The sequence below is a fragment of the Cydia splendana genome, chromosome Z (genome assembly GCF_910591565.1).
Source record: "Cydia splendana chromosome Z, ilCydSple1.2, whole genome shotgun sequence".
NCBI lineage: Eukaryota > Metazoa > Arthropoda > Insecta > Lepidoptera > Tortricidae > Cydia > Cydia splendana.
In genome coordinates this window covers 11,016,927-11,044,237 of record NC_085987.1, presented here as the reverse complement: position 1 = coordinate 11,044,237, position 27,311 = coordinate 11,016,927, and the positions used below count along the sequence as shown (strand labels likewise).

The following is a 27,311-nucleotide window of genomic DNA, read 5'->3' as shown; positions in this document are numbered from 1 at the left end:
GGTCATGTATTTCTACAGGAAGAGGCGAGCCTTGTCATGGTGGCAAGCGAAAAAGCCTGCATATAAAAATGTATGCTGTGGTGTGGTGCTAATAAGCTAACAGCTTTGCTGACAGTTCAGCGACTGGCCGGTCATGTTGCAGCCTCTTTTTACAGGATACAACATCCGGGATATCATAGACAAATCTATCTATAAGACCTCGATCAAAAACCATGATATGTGACGATTTTAGAAAAGACGTTAGTGAGCTGCCCTTTCGGTTTGCGAACAATTAATCATATTATAAAACGCGTGCCTCCCTACAATAAAATATCACTTCTCACGGTCGTAAAGTTCGTCTTTATGGATAAGTACAGGCTACATGAAATATATTTTTATGCTCCAGCAAATAACAGCAATCTTATATTAAAATTGCCTTGGCAATATAGCGCACAGCCATAACCCGTAACACTACCATGCCGATCACACTGATACCTCCTCCGCGCACGCCAGTGTGCTAATTAATTCACGAATTTAAATACCTACGACAAAATTACCGGAATATGTATAATTTTTCTCTAATTGTTGTTTTATGGTTGCTTACACAATGTGTCATCAACAATATGAAGTGTCCGATTAGGGAACAAAATAAATTATTAATAATAAATATTAATATTAAATAAATATTAATAAATATTATCCCTATAATTCTTACACAAATTGACTAAGTCCCACGGTAAGCTCAAGAAAGCTTGTGTTGTGGGTACTCAGACAACGATATATATAATATATAAATACTTAAATACATAGAAACAACCATGACTCAGGAACAAATATCTGTATCATCATACAAATAAATGCCCTTACCAGGATTCGAACCCGGGACCATCGGCTTCATAGGCAGGGTCACTACCCACTAGGCCAGACCGGTCGTCAAATAAATATTTTATGAAATATTTTGATTTGTGTTTTTTAAATAGTCACACTACTTCAGTTTATAATTTATAGTGTTCATAAATTACGATTTTTACTACATTCATTCGTTGTTCCTCACTTTAGGCGAAATACGTAAATATTAGGATAGTTGTTTCGCCAACGCATCACATCCTACTACGTCAGCGTAAACGCTTTATATTTACACGTGGGCCGTGGCATAGAATTCGATTACATTGTTACGAAACGAATCATTGTCCGCTCTCAAGTTTCATGTAATGGCAAATTATGAATTCCAACCTCAGAATATTCGGAATAAATCTTTTGTAAATAGCAGACCTTATTGTAACATTTGTAACCCTTGCTTCGTAACCCTTCAGCGGTTGATATTTATATCAAACCATTTAGTTTCCTGGAGATTTCAGCTCTTAGTTTTATAAATGTCGGCAAATATGTTCCGTTCCTTTTTAGGGTTCCGTACCCAAAGGGTAAAAACCGTCCGTCCGTTTGTCCGTCTGTCTGTCACCAGGCTGTATCTCATGAACCGTGATAGCTAGACAGTTGAAATTTTCACAGATGATGTATTTCTGTTGCCGCTATAACAACATATACTAAAAACAAAATAAAATAAATATTTCAGTGAGGCTCCCATACAACAAACGTGTTTTTTGCCGTTTTTAGCGTAATGGTACGGAACCCTTCGTGCGCGAGGCCAACTCGCACTTGGCCGGTTTTTTAATGTATCCTTTAACGTTTTGTTTTGTTACAGGCGAGGGCAATTTCGCAGTGGTGCGCATTTGCAATAATAAAACGACTGGCCAAAAGTATGCTCTGAAAGTAATAGACAAGCTAAAATGCAAGGGCAAAGAGCATTATGTAGCAGCAGAGGTACGTTTACAAATAGAATAACATTAAGTAGGTTCTTCCTGTATTATATATTTCTACGCTGTTAGTATGTTATCATAAAATCCAATTTATGATATTTTGCTTCCCCGAAAAGCGACTGGTAAATAACTTAATGAAATTTCGTGCCATGTTCGTACTAAATTCCATTAACTCATTTGTAATAATACGATTTACCCCTGGACTATCCTTCGAATGTGTCTATGCATAAATAATTGTAAATAAATTCTAGAGAAATCCCATTTATGTCATGGACGCAATTTAGCCAATTTAACTTACATTTTCATACGTAACATAACCTCACCTTGATGGTTTTCAGGTCCGAGTGATGCGAAAGCTGTGTCACCCGCGTATCGTCACTCTGTATGACGAGTTCCACACGCCGGAATGGCTTTTCCTTGTACTGGAGCTAGTTAGCGGTCAGTGCTATTTTATTTGTTAAAATATTGGTTTAATACAACTGGTAATTAGGGCTAATATATTTTTACAAATATTTTTACTTGTCGAGCTTTAAGAGGGCACTAAAAAAAAAATTATATAATAATCAGAGCTCGGATTTTTCACGGCAAAACAAAACACTAGCGTAATCTAGCCAGTGCTTGAAATATTATTTTATCGATATCGAGTATTACTAGAGTATATGACAGGTATTGCCTCAATACATTTTTAGGGTTCCGTAGTCAACTAGGAACCCTTATAGTTTCGCCATGTCTGTCCGTCCGTCCGTCCGTCCGTCCGCGGATAATCTCAGTGACCGTTAGTGCTACAACGCTGAAATTTGGTATGAGTATGTATATTTTCCACGCCGAAAAAGTGGTACAATAAAATCTAAAAAAAAAATGTTTTTTTGGGGTACCTCCCATACACATGAAGTGGGGGGAAATTTTTTTTTTCGCCCCAACCCTACTGTGTGTACTGACGTAGATTTTGAAGAAGAAATTGCGTCTGTTTCTAATATATAACTTCATACAAATGTTTTTATTACATATTTATTTTATTTGGTGACGTATTTTCTTCTTGTACTGAATTATCGATATCGATAAAATAATGTTTCTATCACTGGCTAGATTCCGATAGTGTTTTGTTTTGCCGTGAAAAATCCGAGCTCTGATAATAATCATAAAAATCTTTATTTCGAAGCACATGACTCCATAGGGTATTAGTATACAGTTATTAAATTAAATTACAATAATTAAAATAATTAAAAAGCCAGTAAACAATGATCGGGCAAACAAACTTGTCAGCAATCACATTCAGAATGCTATTGGGACTCTGTCTCACTCGCCTCAGCAGGGATGCAATCTTTTTTCGCATGATTGCAGGAAACCCATCAGTACGCCCCTCGCAAAACATGCCTGAGGCGCTACACCTGCTGGGCAAGCCCAACAGCATTCTGAATATGTTGTAGTACTGCACTTTCAGAGCATTGTAGGCACGCTTGGTATACCTCACCCACAGGCTGCTCGAGTAAAAAGATTGACAATAAGCTTTAAAAAGCGTTATCTTTACTTCATTGGAACATCGAGCAAACCTACGGGCAAGCATATTTCCACGTACCGCCAGAGCCCTGCGCTCTCGTTCTATATCTTGATCATCACTCAGATCATCAGTAATTATATGACCAAGATATTTGAACCGGCCCACCACATTCAAAGGCACCCCCAGCAGAGCATAACCGGAGGTACATAGAAGGGTTTTATTTTTCCCGTTTTGAACACCATCACCTCACTTTTTTTGGGGTTATACTTAAGGCCATGAGATTTGGCGTACGTCTCACAAACGCTCAGCATTTCAGCAAGTGCGCCGACAGTCGGCGCCAACAGCACCATGTCGTCGGCATAACTGATGTTATTAACAGCAATGCCGTCTATATAACGCATGCATGCTGCTGAGACCGACTATCAACTCATTCACATACAAGCTGAACAAATTGGGAGACGTAAGCCCACCTTGCCTTACACCACATTCGAGTTTATACTCGCTAGACAGCGTCTCAGCCCACCTCACCTGATTCGACTGCCTCGAATACCAGTATTTGAGTATACTGACACACTCACTAGGCATGCATGTCTCCCCAAGTTTACGCCAAAGTATAACGTAATCAACTCTATCGAAGGCCTTCGATAAGTCGAGGAAACAGGCATAGATAGGGGGTTTTCTTGCAGTATAGTACCCGACAGTATGCTTTAAGCATAGGATGGCACTTTCCGTCGACAGCCCGGTCCTGAAACCGAACTGTGCGTCGTGAATCTGGAGGTGCTTCTCAAGAAGTGAGTCAAGCATACTGTCGAGTATTTTCGCGGCTAATACTCGACAGTATACTTTGCTCGGATAATATGAACCATTTTTTTTATATATATATTAATATAGAATTATATACTGAAACCGCAAGAAATTAGTCGCAGTTCGTTCTGAGCCTTAGTAGTGGCCCGTTTGCCAGATCTGAAATTTCTGGACGCACCTTTGTAAAAATATGTTTGTGTTTTTAATGTGGCATTTTCAGGTGGTGACTTATTTGACAACATCACCGCCTCCGGTGTGTTCTCGGAAGCACAGGCCCGCTTGCTGATCAGCCACCTAACATCCGCCATTGCGTACATACATTCGCTCTCTATCGTACATCGCGACATAAAACCTGAAAACCTATTGGTAAGTATGCTGTTCTTAATATTTTTAAGACTGAAGAAGAAATTGTTTCATATTTAAAACTGTTTCGTAATGGGACACAGGATATTGTCATATCGATTTTTATACAAACAGTGTGTCAATTGTTTTTAACTCATTTTGCCTTCAATAAGTCATGAACATTCTTTTCCTTCTAAACGCAAAGTTTAATTCATGATAAGTTATGATATGATATGCTGTAAAGTTGTAAACGATCAGAGTTCGGCTTCCAAGCACTTCGCGCAGCTAATAACGTGCTTTGATAATTTTTAGGTGGAGGTAGCCCCAGACGGCAGTATACGAGGCCTAAAGCTCGCTGACTTCGGTCTAGCCGTCGAGGTCATGGGGCCACTGCGCGCCATCTGCGGGACGCCCACATACGTCGCACCTGAGATCCTCTTGCAAACTGGCTACGGCTTAAAGGTACTTAATTGAGTTTAGGTGGAGATAATTGTGCCACATAAAAGTAATTGAGCCAGAGTTTAGGTGGAGATGGCCCCAGACGGCAGTATACGAGGCCTAAAGATAAGCTATCTCGTGTTCTCATCCTGAGCATGGAAGACAAATCATTTGATATATTTGTTTTACTAATTATAATAATTAATATCAGTGATCTGGGTTGTAGATGCCTTAACCTTCTCGAAAAAAAAAACGCTTGTTTGGTATAGATAACACATTTATAAAATATACGACATTAAATAAGCCGTTATTGAGGTCATTCACCCCGAGTAGCAACCAAAACCCCGATCACTGATAATTATAATAAATTGCTGAGTATTGCGCCAGTAGTCGCCATTTTCCAAAAATGTATATTCAAGAAGTGCATGTTGTGTCGAACGTCAGTCCTGTCCTTTTTATGATAATTGGTATGTCGATGATCGTACTAATAACCGATCCGATTTGAAAGTCCGTTTTTAACAAGTTTTTTTGTTTAGATCGACGTATGGGCGGCGGGCGTGATCCTATACATCCTACTGTGCGGTTTCCCTCCTTTCTCGTCCCCCAACGGCGACCAGGAGCGGCTGTTCGACGCGATCCTGTCCGGGCGGCTGGAGTTCCCCGCGCTGCCGTGGGAGCACGTGTCGGCCGGCGCCATCGACCTCGTGGCCAACATGCTGCGCCCGCAGCCCGAGCTGCGCTTCGCGGCCGAGGACGTGCTCGACCACGCGTGGATGTCGGTCAGTAAAGTCTTCAGTGGAAATTGCGATATAAGAACCAGTAGTATCGACCACAATTGACGAACTGTCAACTTTACTGGGTAGTAAACTGTTTAATATATAATAAATAAAATAAAATTATAATAAAATTTAGCGAAGGTTTTAACGTTGATAGACGGTTTGGTGAAACCGACGCCTAAGTTGGACGTAAAGTGGTATACGTCAAACGCGGACCAAACTAAAACTGTCGGGTCTACTGTATATTTTTAACCCCCGACGAAAAAGAGGAGTGGTATATGTTGACGCCAATGTCTGTCTGCCAGTGGCATCGTAGCTTTCCAAAGGATGGGCCGATTTCGACGCGGTTTTTTTTATGTGAAAGCGAATTTTCTAGCAGTGTTTCATAGAAATCGATTCAGCAGCTCTTTTCCAAAATGATATAAGGCATTTTTGGCATAAAATGGATTTCGTTGGCATATAGCGTAGGATTTTTTTTAAAGATTTTATGGTTTACTGGAACATAGCTCACATAACATTTTCCATGGAATTTTCTTCTTTATGATGTGGGCCAGAGTATAGATTTTAAGTTTTATGTATGTTTACTCGAGCAGAATAATATTTGATAACTAGAAGACGTTTTTATATTATTCTATGTAGTAATATCGTGTTATGTGAAGCGCTGGTGGCCTAGCGGTAAGAGCGTGCGACTTGCAATCCGGAGCTCGCGGGTTCAAACCCCGGCACGTACCAATGAGTTTTTCGGAACTTATGTACGAAATATCATTTGATATTTACCAGTCGCTTTTCGGTGAAGGAAAACATCGTGAGGAAACCGGACTAATCCCAATAAGGCCTAGTTTCCCCTCTGGGTTGGAAGGTCAGATGGCAGTCGCTTTCGTAAAAACTAGTGCCTACGTCAAATCATGGGATTAGTTGTCAAGCGGACCCCAGGCTCCCATGAGCCGTGGCAAAAATGCCGGGATAACGCGTGGAAGAAGTAATATCGTGTTATGTTACAGGAGGACTACGACGGGAACTGCGACTCGGGGCTGTGGCAGGACGTGGACTCGTCATAGCGCGCCGCCGGCGCCGCGCCGCGCTCACGCGCCCTTCGCTCCCTGTAGTGCAGTCCTGGCCTCCGAGCCTCACGGCGATCATATCGTAAATGTCAAACGGCAAAATTCATACCGCCTTGTACAATTCAACTTGTAAATGTGTAAAACGACACCAATTTACTAAGTAGAGCAGCAGACACGACGGCATATGTTTTATGGCATTGCTAAGCACATTTTTTTATGCATTTACATATGTACCTCTACGATGCTCGGTCACACATACATTGCTATCGCATACGACCATCTTTATGGACGGCTTGCGACAGTTGTACATTTGCGCGCGAGTAACCAACACAGCAAGACACCTATTGAGCAGTATCCTAAATTCTCTGTGCTCTGCGACTGCCCTTTACTCACCAACACACGTAGAAGTAAAGTTAACACATTATAGTAAGGGTAATAAGAGTAATGAGAACGTTTTCATTTAGTCATACCTTAAGTCGTCATAATACGTCAATAATGTAAAACGGACTTTTAAGTATAAGTTAAAATGAAAATGTCCATTATTGTGGTCAGTTAACTTTGCCATTAAATCGTCAATAATATTGTGACGGCCGGGGTAGCCGTGTCACGTATCACATCCTAAATTATTTGTTGTATGACTGTTTGTCGGTTGAAAATAAAAACTCACTAGCTAGCCAATCAGTCACTTTGGTAAATACCTTGTGAATACCTCGTAATGAATCAACTATGTGATACGAGCTTCCTATAACCTTTTGAACGCCACAGACGGCAATATATTGATAATAAATGTGAATCCCTTTTTTCGTAATAATTTACTGTTTACTTTGTAAACTTTGCCATGTTTGATATTTACCGTATTTATCGTCGTGGGCCCGTTCGGACTTGCCCCGCGTATATTATAAGCGCTGTATGCAAGGCAATATTAGGCATTTATGTAAATGACAAGTTTCGGTACCTTTAAAATTTTTAGATACATATATTTACACTTACAAAAACATGAATATTAGTAAAAGGTGCCAGAAAAAATTCAATCTTCGCGGGATAATCACGCATATCGATGCTACAAGCATTTGCAAGTTGGGTCTAGGTCTACCTACTGATACTGGCTTGGTTCATCAAACTCATCAGTACTCTGTAGAATTTAGTGTTAACTTCTGTGAAGACTAGTCCCGCTAATTTTTTTTAGAACTTATAGGAAAGCAAATGCACTATTATAGTTCCAATAATAAAACTAGCGGGAATAGACTTCAAGCAGCAGCTGCCCGGGCCTCGCTTATAAGCTTTGATAACCGCTGCGGAGCCATATAGGCTGAAAATAATAATTCATAACACCAATACCAAAGTTACTTCTAATATAATATCAATATCGATTTTTAACGTTGAATTTTGCTATGGAAATAAAGTTTTCTGTGTGTCTTATATATGGGTAAATACATTTTGTAAGATATATAACTGCTACTGATGTGATATAATGAAGTCCGAATCATTTGTCAGTTTCATTGTCTGATGATTCCGACATTTCATGTCATTTGATAAGGCATTGGGACAAACGGATTAATAAAGTCACCTGCAGAAGTAACTAAGTAGACGAAAATACGCACTCGACTGTATTGTACCTACAATGCACATTAGTTGAAGCACGTCGCTCGGGAACATACCTCTGCTCGTGACTAAGCACCTAAAGCCAGTGTTGGCCGAACGTTAATTGCAATTGACCATTAACCATTACAAATTGAACCGTAAACGGTAACGGACGGTTACAGTTGACGGTTCAACTTGTACTGGTTAATGGTCAAGAATCTTCAATTGCATTAACGTTTCGGCCAACACTGCCTAAAGCACCGCACATCCCCTAGCGTTCTCGTTTAGTGTTAAAGAGCCTACCCTAATAGCATTTTCTTGTAGGGATTTTGTTGGGCCTTTGTTTACGTATTAGTTGGGCAACCGTTATATTTGGCCGTACGATTTGCTGGAGGGCCCTCGACAAAGGCCCTCCCGAAGATTCCCAACAGAGGGCCATTAGAGTAATTTTTTCGTTGGGCCTATTTAAATAAATCATACAATTATTCAACGGTGGTGGTTTTGGTTGGGCCGTGGTTGGGCCTATACACATTTGTTTGATGGTTGGTTAATTGTTACATTTGGCCGTATGGCTTGCTGTAGGGCCAACTGCAAAAAAATAAAAAAGGGCAATTTTTTCGTTGTGCTTCTGTTTGCAAATTCAACAATTACCCAACGGCAAGTCAGGTAGGTCGGTAGGTAGTCGTGCACCAGGTTGAAGGCCCAACACAGCTTGTCCCACAAAGGGCCAACATTGTAACTTTAACGTTGGGCCTTGTGTAGGATTCTTACAATACTACCGGAGGTAAATAGTTGTGTAATTTATAGTGTGCCTACAATCTAATTATGTAATGGGCTTTTGTTTACGAGTCCTACAGTTACCCTACGTTAAGTAAGTGGTTGTGTAATACGACGTTGGGCCTTTGCTGATAAATATTACAATTACACTACGGTAGGCATTGGTTGTATCCACATGAAGGACATCAAGGCTAGGCAGCAGTTGTTGTTAATCTTCTCTGTATCGTTCCAATTTTAGTATATGTACTGCCGAAGCAAGTACACTTACTATACACTCTAATGTATATATATGTCGTAGTCAGATCGTATAATCCGCCGTATTACATTACGGCTAGCCGTTATCAAAAACAGGGGCGTTTTGAAATGCGGCGGTTCGACGATTAGCCGGATTGTCATTGCCATACGTTCTTCAATAAGGCGGCCAACGTTTAGCCGCATCGTACTACTATTTTAGATTGTAGAGTGACCAGTTCTTTCGGTCGCCTACGTAACCGGAGTTTGACAATGTTTGCAATTTAATTTATTTTTACCATGGTCCCACCGCACTACATGTGTTTCTTTTCCAAAACATTTCCTTCACAACTTAAATAGACGGAGCCCCGCAAGCGGGGCTCCTATTTCTGGGCGGTTTGCCCTTCGGGCATCTGAAGCTACCTAACGAACCTAACCTACTTACCTACCTACGCTTTTTTCCCCAAAGTGTAATGTTTTCACGGACGTCTCACTAAATCAATAGGTAGGTAGGTTAGGTTTGTTAGGTAGCTTCAGATGCCCGAAGGGCAAACCGCTCAGAAATAGGAGCCCCGCGAAGCGGGGCTCCGTCTAGTTAAGTTGCGAAAGAAATGTTTTTTGAAAAGAAACAGTCCGACGAACTCCAGATTTGATGGACACCCCAGCGTTTGTCAGGCAGCGCCACGGGTGTTAAAAATGGGAACTAAAAACTGTCAAAGCGGCGGCTAATGACTCGCTGTATTACATTACGGCTAGCCGTGTTGAAGAACGTATGGCGCCGAATACATTCCGGCGGATTCCCATTCAGCCGCATTCAATCCGGCTAATCGTTAAACCGCCGCATTTCAAAACGCCCCTGTTTTTGAAAACGGCTAGCCGTAATGTAATACGGCGGATTATACGATCCGACTGCGACATATATACTAACCGCACTTCGAAACTTCGTAAGCGAGATTTATGTTTTTTGAGATTTAAATTGAGAAAATGTTGGTAAAATACAATTTTTTAAATTTATGTATAAATTTTATAGTTATAGCTATTAGATTTATAAGTTACTTTAAAAAAATATTATGATTATATCCGGAATAATCGAGAAAATAACTATAACTTCGATATTTGGAGACAGTAACGCCATCTAGTGACGCCACAAGCAAACTCAACTGGTATTGTTGGGCATCAGTACCACAGCCAATGTTGGTAAATGCGATATTTGTGCTCACTGGGCCAACGAATGTTATCGTTGTTTAGCCACCGGTACCAAAATACACAAAGGCCCATTGTTAGGCGTCAGTGCCACAGCCAATGTTGGTAAATAACGATATTTGCCATCATTGGGCCATCGGATGATATCTTTGACTAGCCAACGTTACCAAAATACACAAAGGCCCATTGTTGGGCATCCGTGCCACAGCCAATGTTGGTAAATGCGGTATTCGTCACCATTGGGCCAACGAATGTTATCGTTGTTTAGCGAACGGTAGCAAAATACACAAAGGCCCATTGTTAGGCCTCAATGCTACAGCCAATGTTGGTAAATGCGATATTTGTCGTCATTGGGCCATCGTATGATATCGTTGATTAGCCAACGTTACCAAAATAAACAAAGGCCCATTGTTGGGCATCAGTGCCACAGTCAATGTTGGTAAATGCGATATTTGTCATCATTGGGCCATCGGATGATATCGTTGATTAGCCAACGTTACCAAAATACACAAAGGCCCATTGTTGGGCATCAATGCTACAGTCAATGTTGGTAAATGCAATATTTGTCGTCATTGGGCCATCGGATGATATCGTTGATTAGCCAACGTTACCAAAATAAACAAAAGGCCCGTTGTTGGGCATCAATGCTACAGCCAATGTTGGTAAATGTGATATTTGTCGTCATTGGGCCATCAGATGATATCTTTGATTAGCCAACGTTACCAAAATACACAAAGGCCCATTGTTGGGCATCAATGCTACAGCCAATGTTGGTAAATGCGATATTTGTCGTCATTGGGCCATCGGATGATATCGTCGATTAGCCAACGTTACCAAAATAAACAAAGGCCCATTGTTGGGTATCAGTGCCACAGCCAATGTTGGTAAATGCGATATTTGTCATCATTGGGCCATCGGATGATATCCTTGACTAGCCAACGTTACCAAAATACACAAAGGCCCATTGTTGGGCATCCGTGCCACAGCCAATGTTGGTAAATGCGGTATTCGTCACCATTGGGCCAACGAATGTAATCGTTGTTTAGCGAACGGTAGCAAAATACACAAAGGCCCATTGTTGGGCATCACTGCCAATGCCAATGTTGGTAAATGCGATATATGTCATCATTGGGCCAACGAATATTATCGTTGTTTAGCCAACGGTACCAAAATACACAAAGGCCCATTGTTGGGCATCACTGCCACTGCCAATGTTGGTAAATGCGATATATGTCATCATTGGGCCAACGAATATTATCGTTGTTTAGCCAACGGTACCAAAATACACAAAGGCCCATTGTTGGGCATCTGTGCCACAGCGAATGTTGGTAAATGCGATGGTGGGCAAATACAAAATTAATGTTGGCTACGGAACGAACCTCATCCCAACGTTTTCCCTACCGTTGGCACCGTGGGCCCCAACGAAAATGCTACTAGGGTAATGTCCGTAATAACTTGATACACAACATACATATCAGGTCTCTACAAGATACATTATTTTCATTTATCGGCTGTTGCAGTCTGTTCATGTGCATATCATATCTTTTTCCAAACAGATGTAAAACCTTGGACATACTCTTTAATAACATAATATGGCAAGAAAGTATACCTAACCTTGTTAACTCGAAGGAAAAGTGTCCGTACGCCGGTTAAAATTAGATGCATATTTGCATCTTTTGGTATGGTGCTATGTTTTGACCTAATATTTGAATTATGTCCCTTATCGCCTCCTGGAGCCTATTGCATAATAAAATATGTACAAGCTAATACTATTAGTGATTTTACATACAAAATCACTAATAGTATTAGCTTGTATTTTATGAGTTTTGGTGACGAGAAATAGAAACTTTCCATAAATTGTTATTGTCGCAAAATGCGCCGCTATTGTTAAAGCCTCCATTGCCGGAAATGCAGACATGCGTCCACACTTCTACAAAGCAGTTCCTAGCCACGTCATTTTCCGACAGTGATAGTATTAACATGGCTAAGAGCCTTGGGCAAAAGACAGAAACAAACCTGTCATATAATCAAACCCATGCGTATAGATAGTCCATGATCCTAGCCTTAATGTAACACGCGTTTTAGTCGAAGGATTTAATAATATTGTTGGTGGATGTTAGCATATATCCGTCTCTGTCAGAAAACAGAGGGGCTTTGCTTGTCTTTTAGGGCCTAGTTAATTCGCCAAAGGTGCTTTAACATGTAAAAGTGGTTGAACCATATTTGGATTAAGGCCTTGCTCAGTGGGTTTAAAAGGCTATTTCTTTCGTGATAATTTCAAGATAACAATGCCAAAAGCTTACGTCATTGTTTTCACCCCAATTTGTAATTATATTTATTAATATACGTAAAATGAAATGAACTATGAATTACTGCACTAGTTGACGAAGTACGGCGTGACGAACAAAGGAAAAACACATTTGGCGTTAAAGTTAAAACCCCTAATATAAAAAATATTGTATGCTAATTATTGCTAAAATTATATTTAATATTTAAACAAATATAACCAAATGAAGGCAAGATAGCACGTGGATGTATGGATGGTAAGGTAATTCATGAATAAAAGTCTGATAACATTTGGTAGCATTTAACGTATGACTGGGCTGGTTTATATTTATTAATGACATGCGCAATATTTATTGTCGTTTTAGATAACTAATGTATTTATCACACTGGATGTGTCCTGCAGTCTATGCTGACGGTGAAACGGGATGGAACTGGTTTTCATTATTGGAGTTTGCCAGACATTAAGCCCCCTCCAGACTATGCGCGTGAATCGCGGGCGAAGCCGCGAACGCGAGTGTGGAGTCGATTTCGCTGTCTGCGAAAATCGACTCCACACTTGCGTTCGCGGCTTCGCCCGCGATTCACGCGCATAGTCTGGAGGGGGCTTTACAGACAGCGCCAGTATGTGAAATACGACATGTTGAAATTTAAATTAAAAGTATTTCTTACAAGAAAGGTTAAAACTGTATGAACTCCATAACAAATAATTATGGTGAACCGACAGCTTATCAATCATTTCCTTGTGTGTTTAATTGATTTTTATATAAAATAAAAAATAGTATAGCTCTAAATATTTGAATACTTTTTTATTATTCAGAATGTGCTGGAGAGCTATAATATTTAACAGGGAAATATTGGCTGCTGTTGGCTCACTGTATTCGTTTTCTAATGTTGTATGATTGAGACCATTTCAGTTTAAACAATTGAAAAATACACCTATACCTAGATTTATATAAATTCTAATATAAATAATATTTATGAAACAATGATTTATTTTATGAAATTAGTCTATTTGATTTATATCTTATTAGTGTGCATAAAATATAATAATTAAGAGTGTAGCTTGCTGAATAAATAGTTTGCTTCAGAAGTAAGGTAGCTTATTTTAGATGATAGGGGATCACTGCAGTGGCAGTCCGACGCAAACAACATGGAAGAGTCGAGAGCATCTCGCACAGAAATGTGTGCCAAATTTAGTCCACTCATCATTCATTATCAAATCACTCACAAAGATGACACTCGAATAATCGAAATCTGATGGAAATTCCATATAGTATAGTGTGACAAAGGTTTTTTAAAATGCGACTTGGAAGAAGTGTTAATTACCAGTGAAAGTATAAGTATTCAATATGATTTTGTATTTTGGTATCAGGCAAATAAAAATGATTGTATTGGCCTGCGTTGCGATATATGGATTATGGTGTTGAATGTTTTTTTTTTTGTTTTAATTTTATTTCTAATATTAATGATGAATTAGTTATGATATGAAATTATAATACGCAATGTCCTGATGATGTTGAATGTTGTGACATGGACTATATTAAAGAATTTTGTAGCACTACGCACTAAAACTAATTATATTATTACAGAACCAGTAAAACTATCAATGTGTGCGTAGAAAGTCTAAGGAATTTAAAATTCTTTATAACAGTCTTCAAAATAAAAAACCATTCCTAAAGCTCGATTTTCCTAGGATAGCGGTGCCGTCATATAGCGGTCGTCTCCATACAAAATAATACGGCTAAATATGGATGTCGTAGTTTTTGTATGGAGACGGCCGCTATATGACGGCACCGCTATCCTAGGAAACCAGAGCATTAAGCGTTTTAGTCAAAGTTATTTTGCATTAGTAAGAACTATCGCACACGGCGACTTTTTGCAGCGATACAGCTAGGAGCCTTTTTGTCATTTGATTATAAGTGGCGTTCTATCCATGAGGGTTCTTACTCTCCATGTGCATAAGGACCTTTTAGGCATGGAACATCACATAAGATCTCTAATGATAACAATTAACTAGCTCTATGCGTCACTGCTAAATCGACGCCAAAGTAAAGAAAAGTAGGAGAGGTGTTAAATTGCAAATGTACCCTACTGCAATGCTGCACGCTACAAAAAAGTCGTGCGATGCTTTATAGGATAATAGTCGAGGCAAACATACATTAAGAAATATTACTACAATTGAGTACTTTCCTCTACTTAAAATAAATTGTTTCACACCGTGCACAAAATAAAGGACCAGATCATTATTAGAAAAACAGAGAGCAGTTATTTTTAAACACAATTTCTATTTAATAAATCGGATGGAAGCATAAAAAGTAGGTGAGTTGACTGTGACGTCTACACACGTTTTCATATAAATTCCATATTAATTAGCAAATCGTTTTGACAGTTCTAAAAAAGAAGCTGATTTGACTAGTAGGAAAGTAGCCAATTTGGGATCGTGTTGCCTTGCCTTTTCCTCCGGTATTTCTCAAACTATACTACTTTTGTTAAATATATAGGTAGGTACTGTTAACCAATGCAACTTAGGTTTTGTAATAGGTATGTTATGCATGCGCTATAATACCCAAGTTGAAACTGTTAAGACACACGGCTACCACCTAGGTACTTATGCAAAAAATTAAATCATATTTCTAAAACTTTTTTTTTTCTTTTCCTTATCTACCCTATAGAGGCAACTGTTAGGGAAAGTATTTATAAGGTGGTTTTGGACATCATGAGCTTAGTGTGCCGGACAGCCATATATCACACAATATACTTTTCACATCACCTATTCGGAAAAGGGCTATTTCTTCCCTGCTAGGAGGGGTGAAAGTAGCACCCTTCTGTCCTATTATACATCTGGGGGCACGGCAGTGCCCCCGCCAAGTCGAGCAAAACAAAGACGCACGGCCGTACCATCCTTTTCCCGAAGCGATTCAGGCGATTTTCGACGTCCTATAATTTTGTGCTGGCTAAAGCTAGAACCCTGAATTTTCAGTGACATATAGGGCTTAACATGCTTTAGATATATTCTCAAAAACATTCAATTTGAACTTGTAGTTTAAGAATTATTGTACGTCAAAGTTCCTTAGTTTCGACACTGACACACTCACGATCATCATAATTCTAAGGTACTTCTAGCATACCCACAAGCTCCAAATTTTAAACATAAGTAGTTTTCAGGTTATCAAGCCATAGAAAACCTAAAAATATTGCAATATCAGTCACGTTTTAAATATTTAAGAACTGCATAAGTAAGTTTGTAGTCCCATATAAATATATGGTATTACAAAGTTACTGTTGCAGTTCCAACAAATAGTAGGTAAAGTAAAGGTCTGTGATGTACGATGTGAGTATGAAGATGTGTATATGTAGTTATTATATATGTATAGTACGAGTAGGTATGGTATGGCTATGAGTATGGTAAGGATATGAATATGGCATAGGTATGAGTGCGGGTATGGTGTGGGAGTTGTAGGATGGGTACTTGGGTATTAAGTATTGTATGAGTACAAGTATAGTTTGGTATGGCCATGAGTATTGTATAGGTGTACGAGTATAGTGCGGGATGGGTATGAGCTTTGATAAAAGTGGTAGCTGACGTAGAAGAAGTGGTACCCGGAAAGAAGGACTACCTACAAAAAGAGATGAGATCCCACCAAAAACATTACATGTAAAAAGATGCAAGTCTCGCAATGCAATTCTTCTACTACAAAAAAGTTTTGAGATGTTATGTGAAACCAAGTCGGTTAGTTTAGTCAGTGCCAGGGGGTGTTAAACCGTATCAATAAGATATCATTAATTTTGAATACATAATATAACGACTTGGCAATCGCACATAATGCTTTACTCGTACCGTAATCGTAAATATGTATAATACTTAAACTGCATGCGATTAGCGCGCTAGCGTTACGTTTAATTATTGTTTTAGTTGACGATGATTCTTGTGTCATTATGCAGCCGTGCGATGGCCGAGTCATTATACGTATTAAACATTAAAGATATCTTATTGATACGGTTTAACACCCCCTGGCACTGACTAAAATAACCGACTTGGGGGCCGATTTTTGAAATTCGACCGCTCGATTTCGTTCAATAATATCTCCGCTACTAGGCATTTAAATTCTACTAATAGAATTGAAAACGAGTGGTCAATACCACTCGATTCCAAATATCTATCGCTCTTATTTCAAAAATTAGCATTTCGCCGTTTTCCACCGATTTTCGAGTGACGAAATCGTGCAATCGAATTTCAAAAATCGCCCCCCTGGTTTCACATAACATCTCAAAACTTTTTTGTAGTAGAAGAATTGCATTGCGAGACTTGCATCTTTTTACATGTAATGTTTTTGATGGGATACTATTTTTTTGCATATTTTGCTAGCTTAACACATTCACCGCTGAGCTACGGTCGTAGCGCTACGTCGTAGCCGATATGGCTTTCCCGGTATGTAGCGGAAATGCTTCGTAGAAGCAAACCGATAACGTGTCGTGATTACCGCTGAATGGGTTATATAATATTTTGAAACATAATCATTTCCACCTTAGGTGATGTAAAAAGCACTAAGTATGTGCCATATGCTCTTATGGTAGCAAAATTATATCCACCTTGGGCGTTAACACTTGAATCCCTCACTACGCTCAGGATTATATTTTTAGACCCCTCACTACGCTCGGGTTCAATTATAGAATCCTCCGCTTCGTTCAGGATTCAATGTACGCCCACACCGTAAATATGTAATTTTCATAGAAGGATACTATAGAAGTGGTATACGCGTGCCTCCGTGAGGGACAAAACATACGCGAATTTATTTGTTGCCCACCATAATCCATACTAAATTTACGGTGGGGACCAAATAAAATGTGAGACTGTGACAAGGACAAACAATAATAGCTCTTGCGCTGCTACTCTTACTGAAAGATACATAACACTATCCTGTTCGGTCACTTTCCGCCCCACCTTTCATGCCAGATCCAGTTATACTAGATTCATGGTAATTTTGTTACTATAGATGGTCAAGCAAATCTTGTCAGTAGAAAAAGGCGCGAAATTCAAATTTTCTATGAGACGATTCTTCTTCGCGCCTACATTTTTCAAATTTGCCGTCTTTTTCTACTGACAAGATCTGCTTGACCAACTACACCAACTATATATATATACATACTTATTATACTCTTTGGTAATTTTGCTCTCTTGTGTTCTTGTGTTGTGACCAAAGTTGTGACACAATATACAGCCTGGCAAAAAAGAGTAGAAATTAAAAACTGGCAAGACTGTAGTGTCGTCCCTTTCAAATCAATTTATAAGAGAACGGGACGACACTACAATGTTGCCACTTTTTAATTTCTATTCTTTTTGGCCAGGCTGTACTATTGAGTGCAAAGAGAATAAAATCACTACGTTTTAAGGCCCCAGTACACAATGGGCCATCGCCGGCCACTCCAAGGGACGCAGCCATGCGGTAGAATGAGATAGCAATATCACTTGCTCCCTCTAACGCATACATGCGTCCCTTGGAGTGGCCGGCGATGGCCCATTGTGTACTGGGGCCTTCAGTGTTAACGGCGCTTTATCCTGTAAAACGTGTAAAACAGGCAGACGACGATCTCAATTTTAAAAACATAAATAAGAATTAGCATTAATTTAGCTTTTCGAGAGCTTTGCATTGCAGATGAATACTGGTACTAAACAATGTTAAAAAATTGCAACCATCATCGAACGTGGTAAGGCATTCCGGACATGTATACTCAGCCTTATTTTATCTTTGGTTTAAATTTTTTATTTTCAGTAACCGGAAATGGTGTGGCAAATTGTAAAGTGTTGCTGCTTTAAAAATACAAATTTTATATTGTCAATGGCTCGGTAGCGTCATTTTTTTTTGCTAGAGTGTACTTATTACCTTATTAGAACTGTCAAAAAATGATAAGGCGATGTTGAAAGCTCCAAACGTCTTTGAAATATATATTTCTTTTGTAGCTGGATTATATTTGAATGTAATTGAGTTTGTTTGTGAACACTCTAGCAAATACATCCAATAAGGTTCTCGAAACATGTCACATGTAGCCGAAGTTAAAGTTCTTGTTTCTAGGTTATTTTCTATGAAAAATGGGTAAGTAAGATGTTTTGTATAAGTAACTACGAGAAGCGATTATTCCTTTTATTATTTTATGCAGTAAAATTTAATAATTTATTACGTGTGTACGAGTATATCTTTATATTTAATCCAGTGTATTGCATCATGTTTGTTCTGTCTCATTTGTGTACCTAGTGGAGTACTTTTTTTAGCTTGAATATACATATTGGTCTACTTTTATTTCTAATTTTGCATGCTAGTTTAAACTACAAAAAGTATAGAGTCACAAAATTAACTTTGTCGTTTACTTATTTACATTTTTCTTTTAGCATTTTAGTACACAACCTATATTGTTTCATCTTTAGTCTAATACCGTGTTGTATCGTAAATATTTATTTGATAATGATTCTTCTTTATTAATTTCAAATGTAACTAGGTAATAAAATCTTCAAAATTGATAGGACTCACTTCCAGTGGTTTTTTATGCAATGCGAAAAATGATCACAAGAGTAGGTTATGTTAGAAATTATATTTAACTACTTGTTTTATTTTAATGACAAACTACTTTCAACATTTTAACTCTAATAGAATCTTCCCTGGCTGGCGAATTTAAATAAAATATAAGAGTTGTTATAGGATATTACTGATGCTTTAAAAAAAAAAATTGTATACTTTACATTAGCATGTGATATATTGCCTTACCTCATGTGAAAATAACAAGCCCATTATTCTATTTTTTTTAAGTTACATTTCAAATTGTATTTTAAGATTTCTCTAATGACCTTTTTGGGTGTAGGTTTTTTCATCTGCTTCCAAGAGACACTCAATTCACTCCTGCTATTGTCTATACCCAATATGTCTGTGGATTGCCCCATTTGTTTGATTTATTTAGTATCCGGGTTATGCATTTTTCAGTAGTTTCCAATATTACATTTCAGGCTTTTCAAATCTGGTGTAAGAAGTTTTAGTCAAGATGTGGACAAATCAGCTCAAGCCCTGGCTAAGAACAGTGTTACACTACTCCCACCACTGTCGGATCCTATGCCAAACCTCCCACCTGTAATATATTCCACCGGAAAAGCAGAGGATTGTGTAACTGAGGTGACCACCCTCAGCAATGGACTTAGAGTTGCATCAGAGAAAAAGTTTGGCCAGTTTTGTACTGCGGGTGGTAAGTTTAAGCTCAACACAAGAAAGCTAATTACTTTTTGCCTTGATCTTAATAAATAATATTGGTATATTTTATTTTGCAGTGGTTATTGATTCCGGGCCACGATATGAAGTTGCTTACCCAAATGGCATTTGTCACTTTCTGGAAAAGTTAAGTTTTGGTGTAAGTGTAAACACATAATTTTTTTCTTTTATACACCTATATGACAAACCATTTAATAATAAATTTGTAATTTGGTATACAATTTACAAGTGTTTATGAAGGTTTTTTTTCTAGGCAACACATAAATTTGCAACCCGTGATGTGATGCTGCGAGAGTTAGAGAGGCATGGCGGCATTTGTGATTGCCAAGGGTCTCGTGACACTACAGTATATGCAACTAGCGCTGATTCTAGAGGTCTTGAGGCTGTTACACAAGTATGACATTCATTTACTAGAAAGCTAATTATATCTGAGAATCCTATTGACACTGCTTCTTTGTTAAAAACTTTTGTGTTGAATGTTTTAAGTATAACTTTAAGTCAGCTACCGGAAAACTATGTGGCTTAGGTTAACAGTGATGTATGAGGGTATGTGTGGTTGGGCCGCAGTAGATGTTCGGCCATCTTAATCCACTATGATTTTATGTATATGTTTGTATGATTTAAGGTGTTAGCAGAGGTGACATTAAGGCCACGGCTGTCTACTGAAGAGATTGAAGCTGCCAGACAAGCAGTAGCATTTGAATTAGAAACTCTTGCTATGAGGCCGGAGCAAGAAACTATACTTATGGACATGATACATTCGGTTAGTCATTGACTTGGTTTCATTTGGTTAATCATAATCTGTAATTTTTATTTATGTATTTGTAAGAATAGGACAAAACATATATTACTAAATTGAGGCTTGTAAAGTTTTATGAATGTAGTTGATATTTGGGGTACATAGTAGTCACTATAACCATTAATTAATCCCTGGCAAATAAGAAGAGCATTTTAAATTATTATGGTGTCAGTTGGATCACAATTCTTGAATATATGGGAGCATTGCACAAAATTGTCTACCAATGTCCCAAACTAATGCGAAATTTCGGAAGATTTGCAAGTAGGAGTTGCCTACTTTTTCTGTGAGAAAGGACCAACACAATGCTCAGAAAATATTCATTCTCAAAAATACTAATACACTAAGCATAATGTGTTTGTACGGGGACACCCCTGTGGAATGCTCCATAATACATTTATGTTGTGCATGATTTTGATGTTATTAGATTTCTAAATGTTACTTAGAATATAATTGTTTATAATGCCTGTTTCTTTGTAGGCCGCATATAAGGGCAACACACTTGGTCTACCAAAGATCTGCCCCAAGGAGAATGTAAACAAAATAGACCGTGGCATTATACTGAATTATTTGAAGAACCACTACACGCCAAATCGGATGGTAGTTGCGGCTGTTGGTGTGAGTAATACTTTTCTAATAAAATATCCAAAATTCTTCCATAATTAAATTATATAAAAAACCATGTCGAAATTTATTAGCAACATAAACTAACCCTTAAATTTGGAAAATTTACAAACGGACACAGGTGGTACATTACCTTAGATAGATTTTCCTATTTGCATCTTTTTCTGAAACAGAATCTTTTATTAGCAATGTTGAGTCTTCAGGAGGCTTCACTTCACGACCTTACGTTTAGGGTCAATTTTAGGGTTAGTGTCAAAACAGGATAGGTATTGCCTTTCTTAACACCTTTGCTGCTGCAATTAGTGTAACTCGTAATTACGCATAGTTTGCATGGGGTGACTGGAGTGTTTCGATGCCATACCGCAATGAACGTGTTAAATTTTTACTTGTAATATTTCTAGGTCGACCATGAGCCGTTCGTAGAGTTTGTACAGAAGTATTTTGTGGACATGAAGCCCACGTGGCATGGCGAGGACAGCGACAAGTTCACGCCACTAGTCGACAAGTCCGTGGCTCAGTATACTGGCGGTATGGAACAGGTATGTATTTGGTCAATATGGGGAAGACCGACATACAAAAGTTTTGGTTGGGAAGGCAAGTTTACGTACACTCATTCTTAGTTTTTTTAGTTACCATTTGCACACAGCAAAATAAACAATAAGAAATAATATCTATTCCTGCTCTTCTTCAACGTGTAACTTACATTATTACTACATTCTAACAAATAAATAACAATCACACACTTATTGTTTTGTTTACAGGAGGAATGTGAAATACCACTGTACCCTGGATCAGACTTACCAGAGCTATCTCATGTTGTTATTGGATTAGAAAGTAAGTGTTATTTGGTTTAGTGCTTTTGTCGCTACATAAAACCAAAGTTGAGAAAATGTCACAAATTCAAAAATCTTTGCTCAAATCAGAACGCAAATATCTTGCCAAATTTACGAACCGCATCTGCGCTAATCATTTGCATACTAAGGGCTCATTTAGACGGCGCGCGAACTCGCATGCGAGTTTAGTTTTATTGCGGACCATTGAGGTTACATCAATTCAGCCAACCAATCAAATAACGCAATGTAATGAAACTCGCATGTGAGTTCTCGCACCGCCTAAATGAGGCCTTATATGTTCGTCTCAATGGCGATTTTTTGACCAAATTATTTCTCGTGAAGGTTGCTCGCATGGAGACCCAGACTTCGTGACGACGTGCGTGCTGAACATGATGATGGGCGGCGGCGGCTCCTTCTCCGCCGGCGGCCCTGGCAAGGGCATGTACACACGCCTCTATACCAACGTGCTTAATAGGTAAGGCCGTGGCCTCCCACGCCGTACGCTGCCTATAGCATTACGTAGAAACGTTGCTCTGTTACCATACAATGTGTAGGCACCGTACAGCAACCTACCAGCAAATAATGGGTTTAGCGTGCGAGATGGCAATGTCTAGGCCTAGGGTGTAAGGATTGATATTAATCAACATTTTTTTTTATTTAAACAATAAGTAAGTGTATATTATTGAAAACGTATACCTATTACCTACTACGAGCTGATATCACAAATATCGTAGAAATGGTCACTGCTATATTAGAGTCTGTGCGGAAAAAGATGAGTCGGACTCTAATCATGTTGTGAAATTAGATAATCTATGTTTCAAACTTCGAGCTATTCGTTTTATTTTTCTTTTTTCTATCGCAGTACGTTAAGGATTTGAGTATACGAAAAACAGAAAAAACAATCCTAATTTGAAACGAATTAGTTTCAAGGTTGACGATATAATTGTACAAATTCCAGATATCATTGGATGTTCAACGCGACGGCGTACAACCACGCGTACGGCGACACCGGCGTGTTCTGCGTCCATTCGGCGTCGCCGCCCACGCGCATCTACGACACCGCCGTCGTCATCGCGCGCGAGCTCGCCAACATGGCCGGCAAGGTCGGCGAGACGGAGCTGAGGGTGAGTGATGTTCAGATATCACAGGATATTCACTAGCGTATGGCGACACCGGCGTCGCCGCCCACGCGCATCTACGACACCGCCGTCGTCATCGCGCGCGAGCTCGCCAACATGGCCGGCAAGGTCGGCGAGACGGAGCTGAGGGTGAGTGATGTTCAGATATCACAGGATATTCACTAGCGTATGGCGACACCGGCGTCGCCGCCCACGCGCATCTACGACACCGCCGTCGTCATCGCGCGCGAGCTCGCCAACATGGCCGGCAAGGTCGGCGAGACGGAGCTGAGGGTGAGTGATGTTCAGATATCACAGGATATTCACTAGCGTATGGCGACACCGGCGTCGCCGCCCACGCGCATCAACGACACCGCCGTCGTCATCGCGCGCGAGCTCGCCAACATGGCTGGCAAGGTCGGCGAGACGGAGCTGAGGGTGAGTGATGTTCAGATATCACAGGATATTCACTAGCGTATGGCGACACCGGCGTCGCCGCCCACGCGCATCAACGACACCGCCGTCGTCATCGCGCGCGAGCTCGCCAACATGGCCGGCAAGGTCGGCGAGACGGAGCTGAGGGTGAGTGATGTTCAGATATCACAGGATATTCACTAGCGTATGGCGACACCGGCGTCGCCGCCCACCCGCATCTACGACACCGCCGTCGTCATCGCGCGCGAGCTCGCCAACATGGCTGGCAAGGTCGGGGAGACGGAGCTGAGGGTGAGTGATGTTCAGATATCACAGGATATTCACTAGCGTATGGCGACACCGGCGTCGCCGCCCACCCGCATCTACGACACCGCCGTCGTCATCGCGCGCGAGCTCGCCAACATGGCTGGCAAGGTCGGGGAGACGGAGCTGAGGGTGAGTGATGTTCAGATATCACAGGATATTCACTAGCGTATGGCGACACCGGCGTCGCCGCGCACGCGCATCTACGACACCGCCGTCGTCATCGCGCGCGAGCTCGCCAACATGGCTGGCAAGGTCGGGGAGACGGAGCTGAGGGTGAGTGATGTTCAGATATCACAGGATATTCACTAGCGTATGGCGACACCGGCGTCGCCGCGCACGCGCATCTACGACACCGCCGTCGTCATCGCGCGCGAGCTCGCCTACATGGCTGGCAAGGTCGGCGAGACGGAGCTGTGGGTGAGTGATGTTCAGATATCACAGGATACTCACTAGCGTATGGAGACACCGGCGTCGCCGCCCACCCACATCTACGACACCGCCGTCGTCATCGCGCGCGAGCTCGCCAACATGGCCGGCAAGGTCGGCGAGACGGAGCTGAGGGTGAGTGACGTTCAGATATCATCACAGGATATACACTAGCGCATGGAGACACCGGCGTTAACGCCCAACCGCATTTACGATACCCAACGCCAAAATTACTGAGAAGGTAGGTGAAACTGAACTATGGATGAATGCAATGGACCTATAGCCGGTCAAACAAGTTTGTCAGTAGCAAAAGACAAAAAATTCAAATTTTCTATGGGAAGATTACTCATCGCGCCTACTTTTTTTAAATTTTCCTACTGACGGAAGTGGCTTGACACACTATATATTAGTTATAGTATTTTTTTACGTGTTGAGTTTCACTCTTTACAGTTGTATGGTGTTTCTACCGTGCTTCTACAGTTGTTATTATTTGAAATGAAACCACTTCCTTATACTTATGCTAACATGGAGCTGATCTGATGATGCAGTCGGAACTCGGAGGGTGTCCGAAGGAACCCCTGGATATTCCCACAACGTAACGTGCTCATCAAATGGTCTTGAAAAGGTGTATAGGCAGGGGGCGGTCAGCAATGAAACATTACAGTAACTTGTTACAGTCGAGTTCATAAATATGTATAGATTTCCTCACCTTATTGCAGTGGATTAAGGTGAAAAATGGTATACTTATTTATGACTTGACTGTACATAGAGAAGTTACGTTTACCCTACTAAATATTCAGAATAAAACCTAACTGCTCTGTCACTACAGTTAAATATTTGTTTTGTTATTTGTTTGGACAGCGAGCCAAGACCCAGTTGCAGTCAATGCTGCTGATGAACCTTGAGGCCAGGCCGGTGGTGTTCGAGGACGTCGGCCGGCAAGTGCTCGCCACCGGCAAGAGGAAGCCGCCCTCCTTCTTTATCGATGAAATTGGTATGTACGGGTGCATATGTGGGTATTGGTAGGGTGTGTATGTGGTGTGCAGATTTTTCGGAAGCAGTGTTTAGTTTTAAGGAAAATTTTGTAAATTTATGTTTTATGAATATGAAAACCATATAACCCTATTTTTACTCGACGCGTGAGACTTGAATATTTTACATATTGTCGTTGTAGAAAAAGTGACAGCCGACGACATCGTGCGCGTGGCTCGACGCATGCTGAGCGGGCGGCCGTCGGTGGCGGCGCGCGGGCGGCTCGCGCACCTGCCCTCCTTCGACGAGATCTGCGCCAACATGACGCTCACCACCGACTCCTCGCCTCAGGGCCGGAGGCTCAACCTCTTCCGAGCTTGATTGACTGATTCCATCGCCGTTACGGCGCCCAATGGCTAAATTAGACAGGTTTCAGTGCGACGCGGATAACCAAACCTTTCTATAAAAAGCGTATCATGTTTTTTTTCTACTTAGAACCATCAGCTCTTTCGTTCTTGATAGAACATAAAAACTGTTTAATTTAATAGAAGAAAAAATGCTTAATTTTTCGTATCTTTGTACGGTTCATACCGGACAACGAATGAGTTTTTTTACCCCTTGTGAAGCTTTTTATTATAAAATAAAAAATTGGGGTACGATTTATTACAGCATAAAGTAATCTTTCCAAGATGCACATGAAAGACGCTAAAAGTCTACACATAAATTATACCGCCGTGCCGATGTCTATCGCACTAAACTGATCCCTATTACACACCTTTAAAATCAGTTTTAAAATCCTGTAGAATTAGGACAAAGAAAATCGCATTTTTTATTTGCTATATGTAAAGCTTGGGATACATTCTTCAAAATAGTAACCCTCCAGAGTCAATTACGGAACCTTTTATTTAAAAAAATTACGGATGGCCTATTAGCCTCGAGTCGAGACAATTACATTTTTTCCGTTTATATTTAATTTACGTAGTCCGACAACTGTTTGATTAATGAACACCATCAAACAATTATAACTAACAATACTTACCGCAATACCAACTGGCGGCTGAGGTCATAATGCCTACTCTTTCACTCTTGATTAATCTCAACAAGGGTAAAGGAGCATTATGATCTCAGTGGCCAGTTGGTATTACGTAAGTATAGTTTCGAGTAAATAACGTCTGGCAGTATGTTCAGTGGCGGATTTGCCCTAAGGCCCAGTAGGCCCGGGCCTAGGGCGGCAAATTGTAACAAAAAATTCGCTGATGATAACAAGAAATAACTTAAAATGTAGTCAATGAAAAATCCATTTATAATATTCCTAGTCTTGCTTTATGCAAAAATAATTGTAATCCAGTTCAGTCTCCTAGTAAGGATACTCGAAAGGTCGGTACGCTACAAATGGTTTTTGTACAACTATCTCTTAGTTGGTTGAAGAGACATTAATACAATTACTTAGCAGAACAGTTCTGTTCAAATGTTTATGTTGTCCCAGTAATGTTTAGACTACGATAAATATGTTTCTGGTCACGAGAGCGGCTTCGGCTATTCGTTACGCATTAGTATTGTCTATAGAAATTTCACAATTTTTAGATTTTGTTGTAAAATTTAACTATAATCGTATTTGTTTAATAAAATGTATGATACATCAAAATTTATGTTTATTTTCAACAATGCCCACATTCAAATATTTTTTTGTAAATAATGTATTTATTCGTCATCTTTTGCATTTCAAATATGACTTCGTTTCGATAGTTTTTTTCTTTT

At 40.0% G+C, this 27,311-nt stretch overlaps 2 protein-coding genes across 2 annotated transcripts in view; both read left to right on the top strand.

The window, feature by feature from the left end:
- LOC134804203 (serine/threonine-protein kinase GA29083-like) overlaps positions 1–8,152 on the top strand; it is a 30,515-nt gene extending 22,363 nt beyond the window's left edge. Inside the window, exons 9-14 of the mRNA XM_063777159.1 lie at positions 1,682–1,800; positions 2,135–2,234; positions 4,319–4,464; positions 4,753–4,902; positions 5,415–5,657; positions 6,656–8,152. Coding sequence (XP_063633229.1) covers positions 1,682–1,800; positions 2,135–2,234; positions 4,319–4,464; positions 4,753–4,902; positions 5,415–5,657; positions 6,656–6,712 — 815 coding nt within the window. The 3' untranslated portion in view covers positions 6,713–8,152. The remainder of the gene's footprint in view (positions 1–1,681; positions 1,801–2,134; positions 2,235–4,318; positions 4,465–4,752; positions 4,903–5,414; positions 5,658–6,655) is intronic.
- Positions 8,153–18,681: 10,529 nt separating this feature from the next.
- LOC134805057 (mitochondrial-processing peptidase subunit alpha) lies at positions 18,682–27,198 on the top strand. The gene is made up of 12 exons (XM_063778343.1): positions 18,682–18,885; positions 19,788–20,020; positions 20,103–20,182; positions 20,297–20,437; positions 20,669–20,806; positions 21,320–21,457; positions 21,865–22,002; positions 22,225–22,297; positions 22,639–22,771; positions 23,255–23,420; positions 25,443–25,575; positions 25,756–27,198. The coding sequence occupies exons 1-12, from the start codon at positions 18,827–18,829 to the stop codon at positions 25,932–25,934; spliced, it is 1,611 nt and encodes a 536-aa protein (XP_063634413.1). The 5' UTR covers positions 18,682–18,826; the 3' UTR covers positions 25,935–27,198.
- The last annotated feature ends 113 nt before the right edge of the window (positions 27,199–27,311 follow it).

What these genes read in the sequence shown, in the direction of transcription:
- LOC134805057 (XM_063778343.1), top strand. Translation starts at nt 18,827, where the DNA reads ATGTCACATGTAGCCGAAGTTAAAGTTCTTGTTTCTAGGTTATTTTCT. An exon ending in TGGAAAAGTTAAGTTTTGGT is followed by an intron (nt 20,183 to 20,296) that starts GTAAGTGTAAAC and finishes TTTTTTTTCTAG; the next exon opens with GCAACACATAAATTTGCAAC. An exon ending in TCGGCGAGACGGAGCTGAGG is followed by an intron (nt 23,421 to 25,442) that starts GTGAGTGATGTT and finishes TTGTTTGGACAG; the next exon opens with CGAGCCAAGACCCAGTTGCA.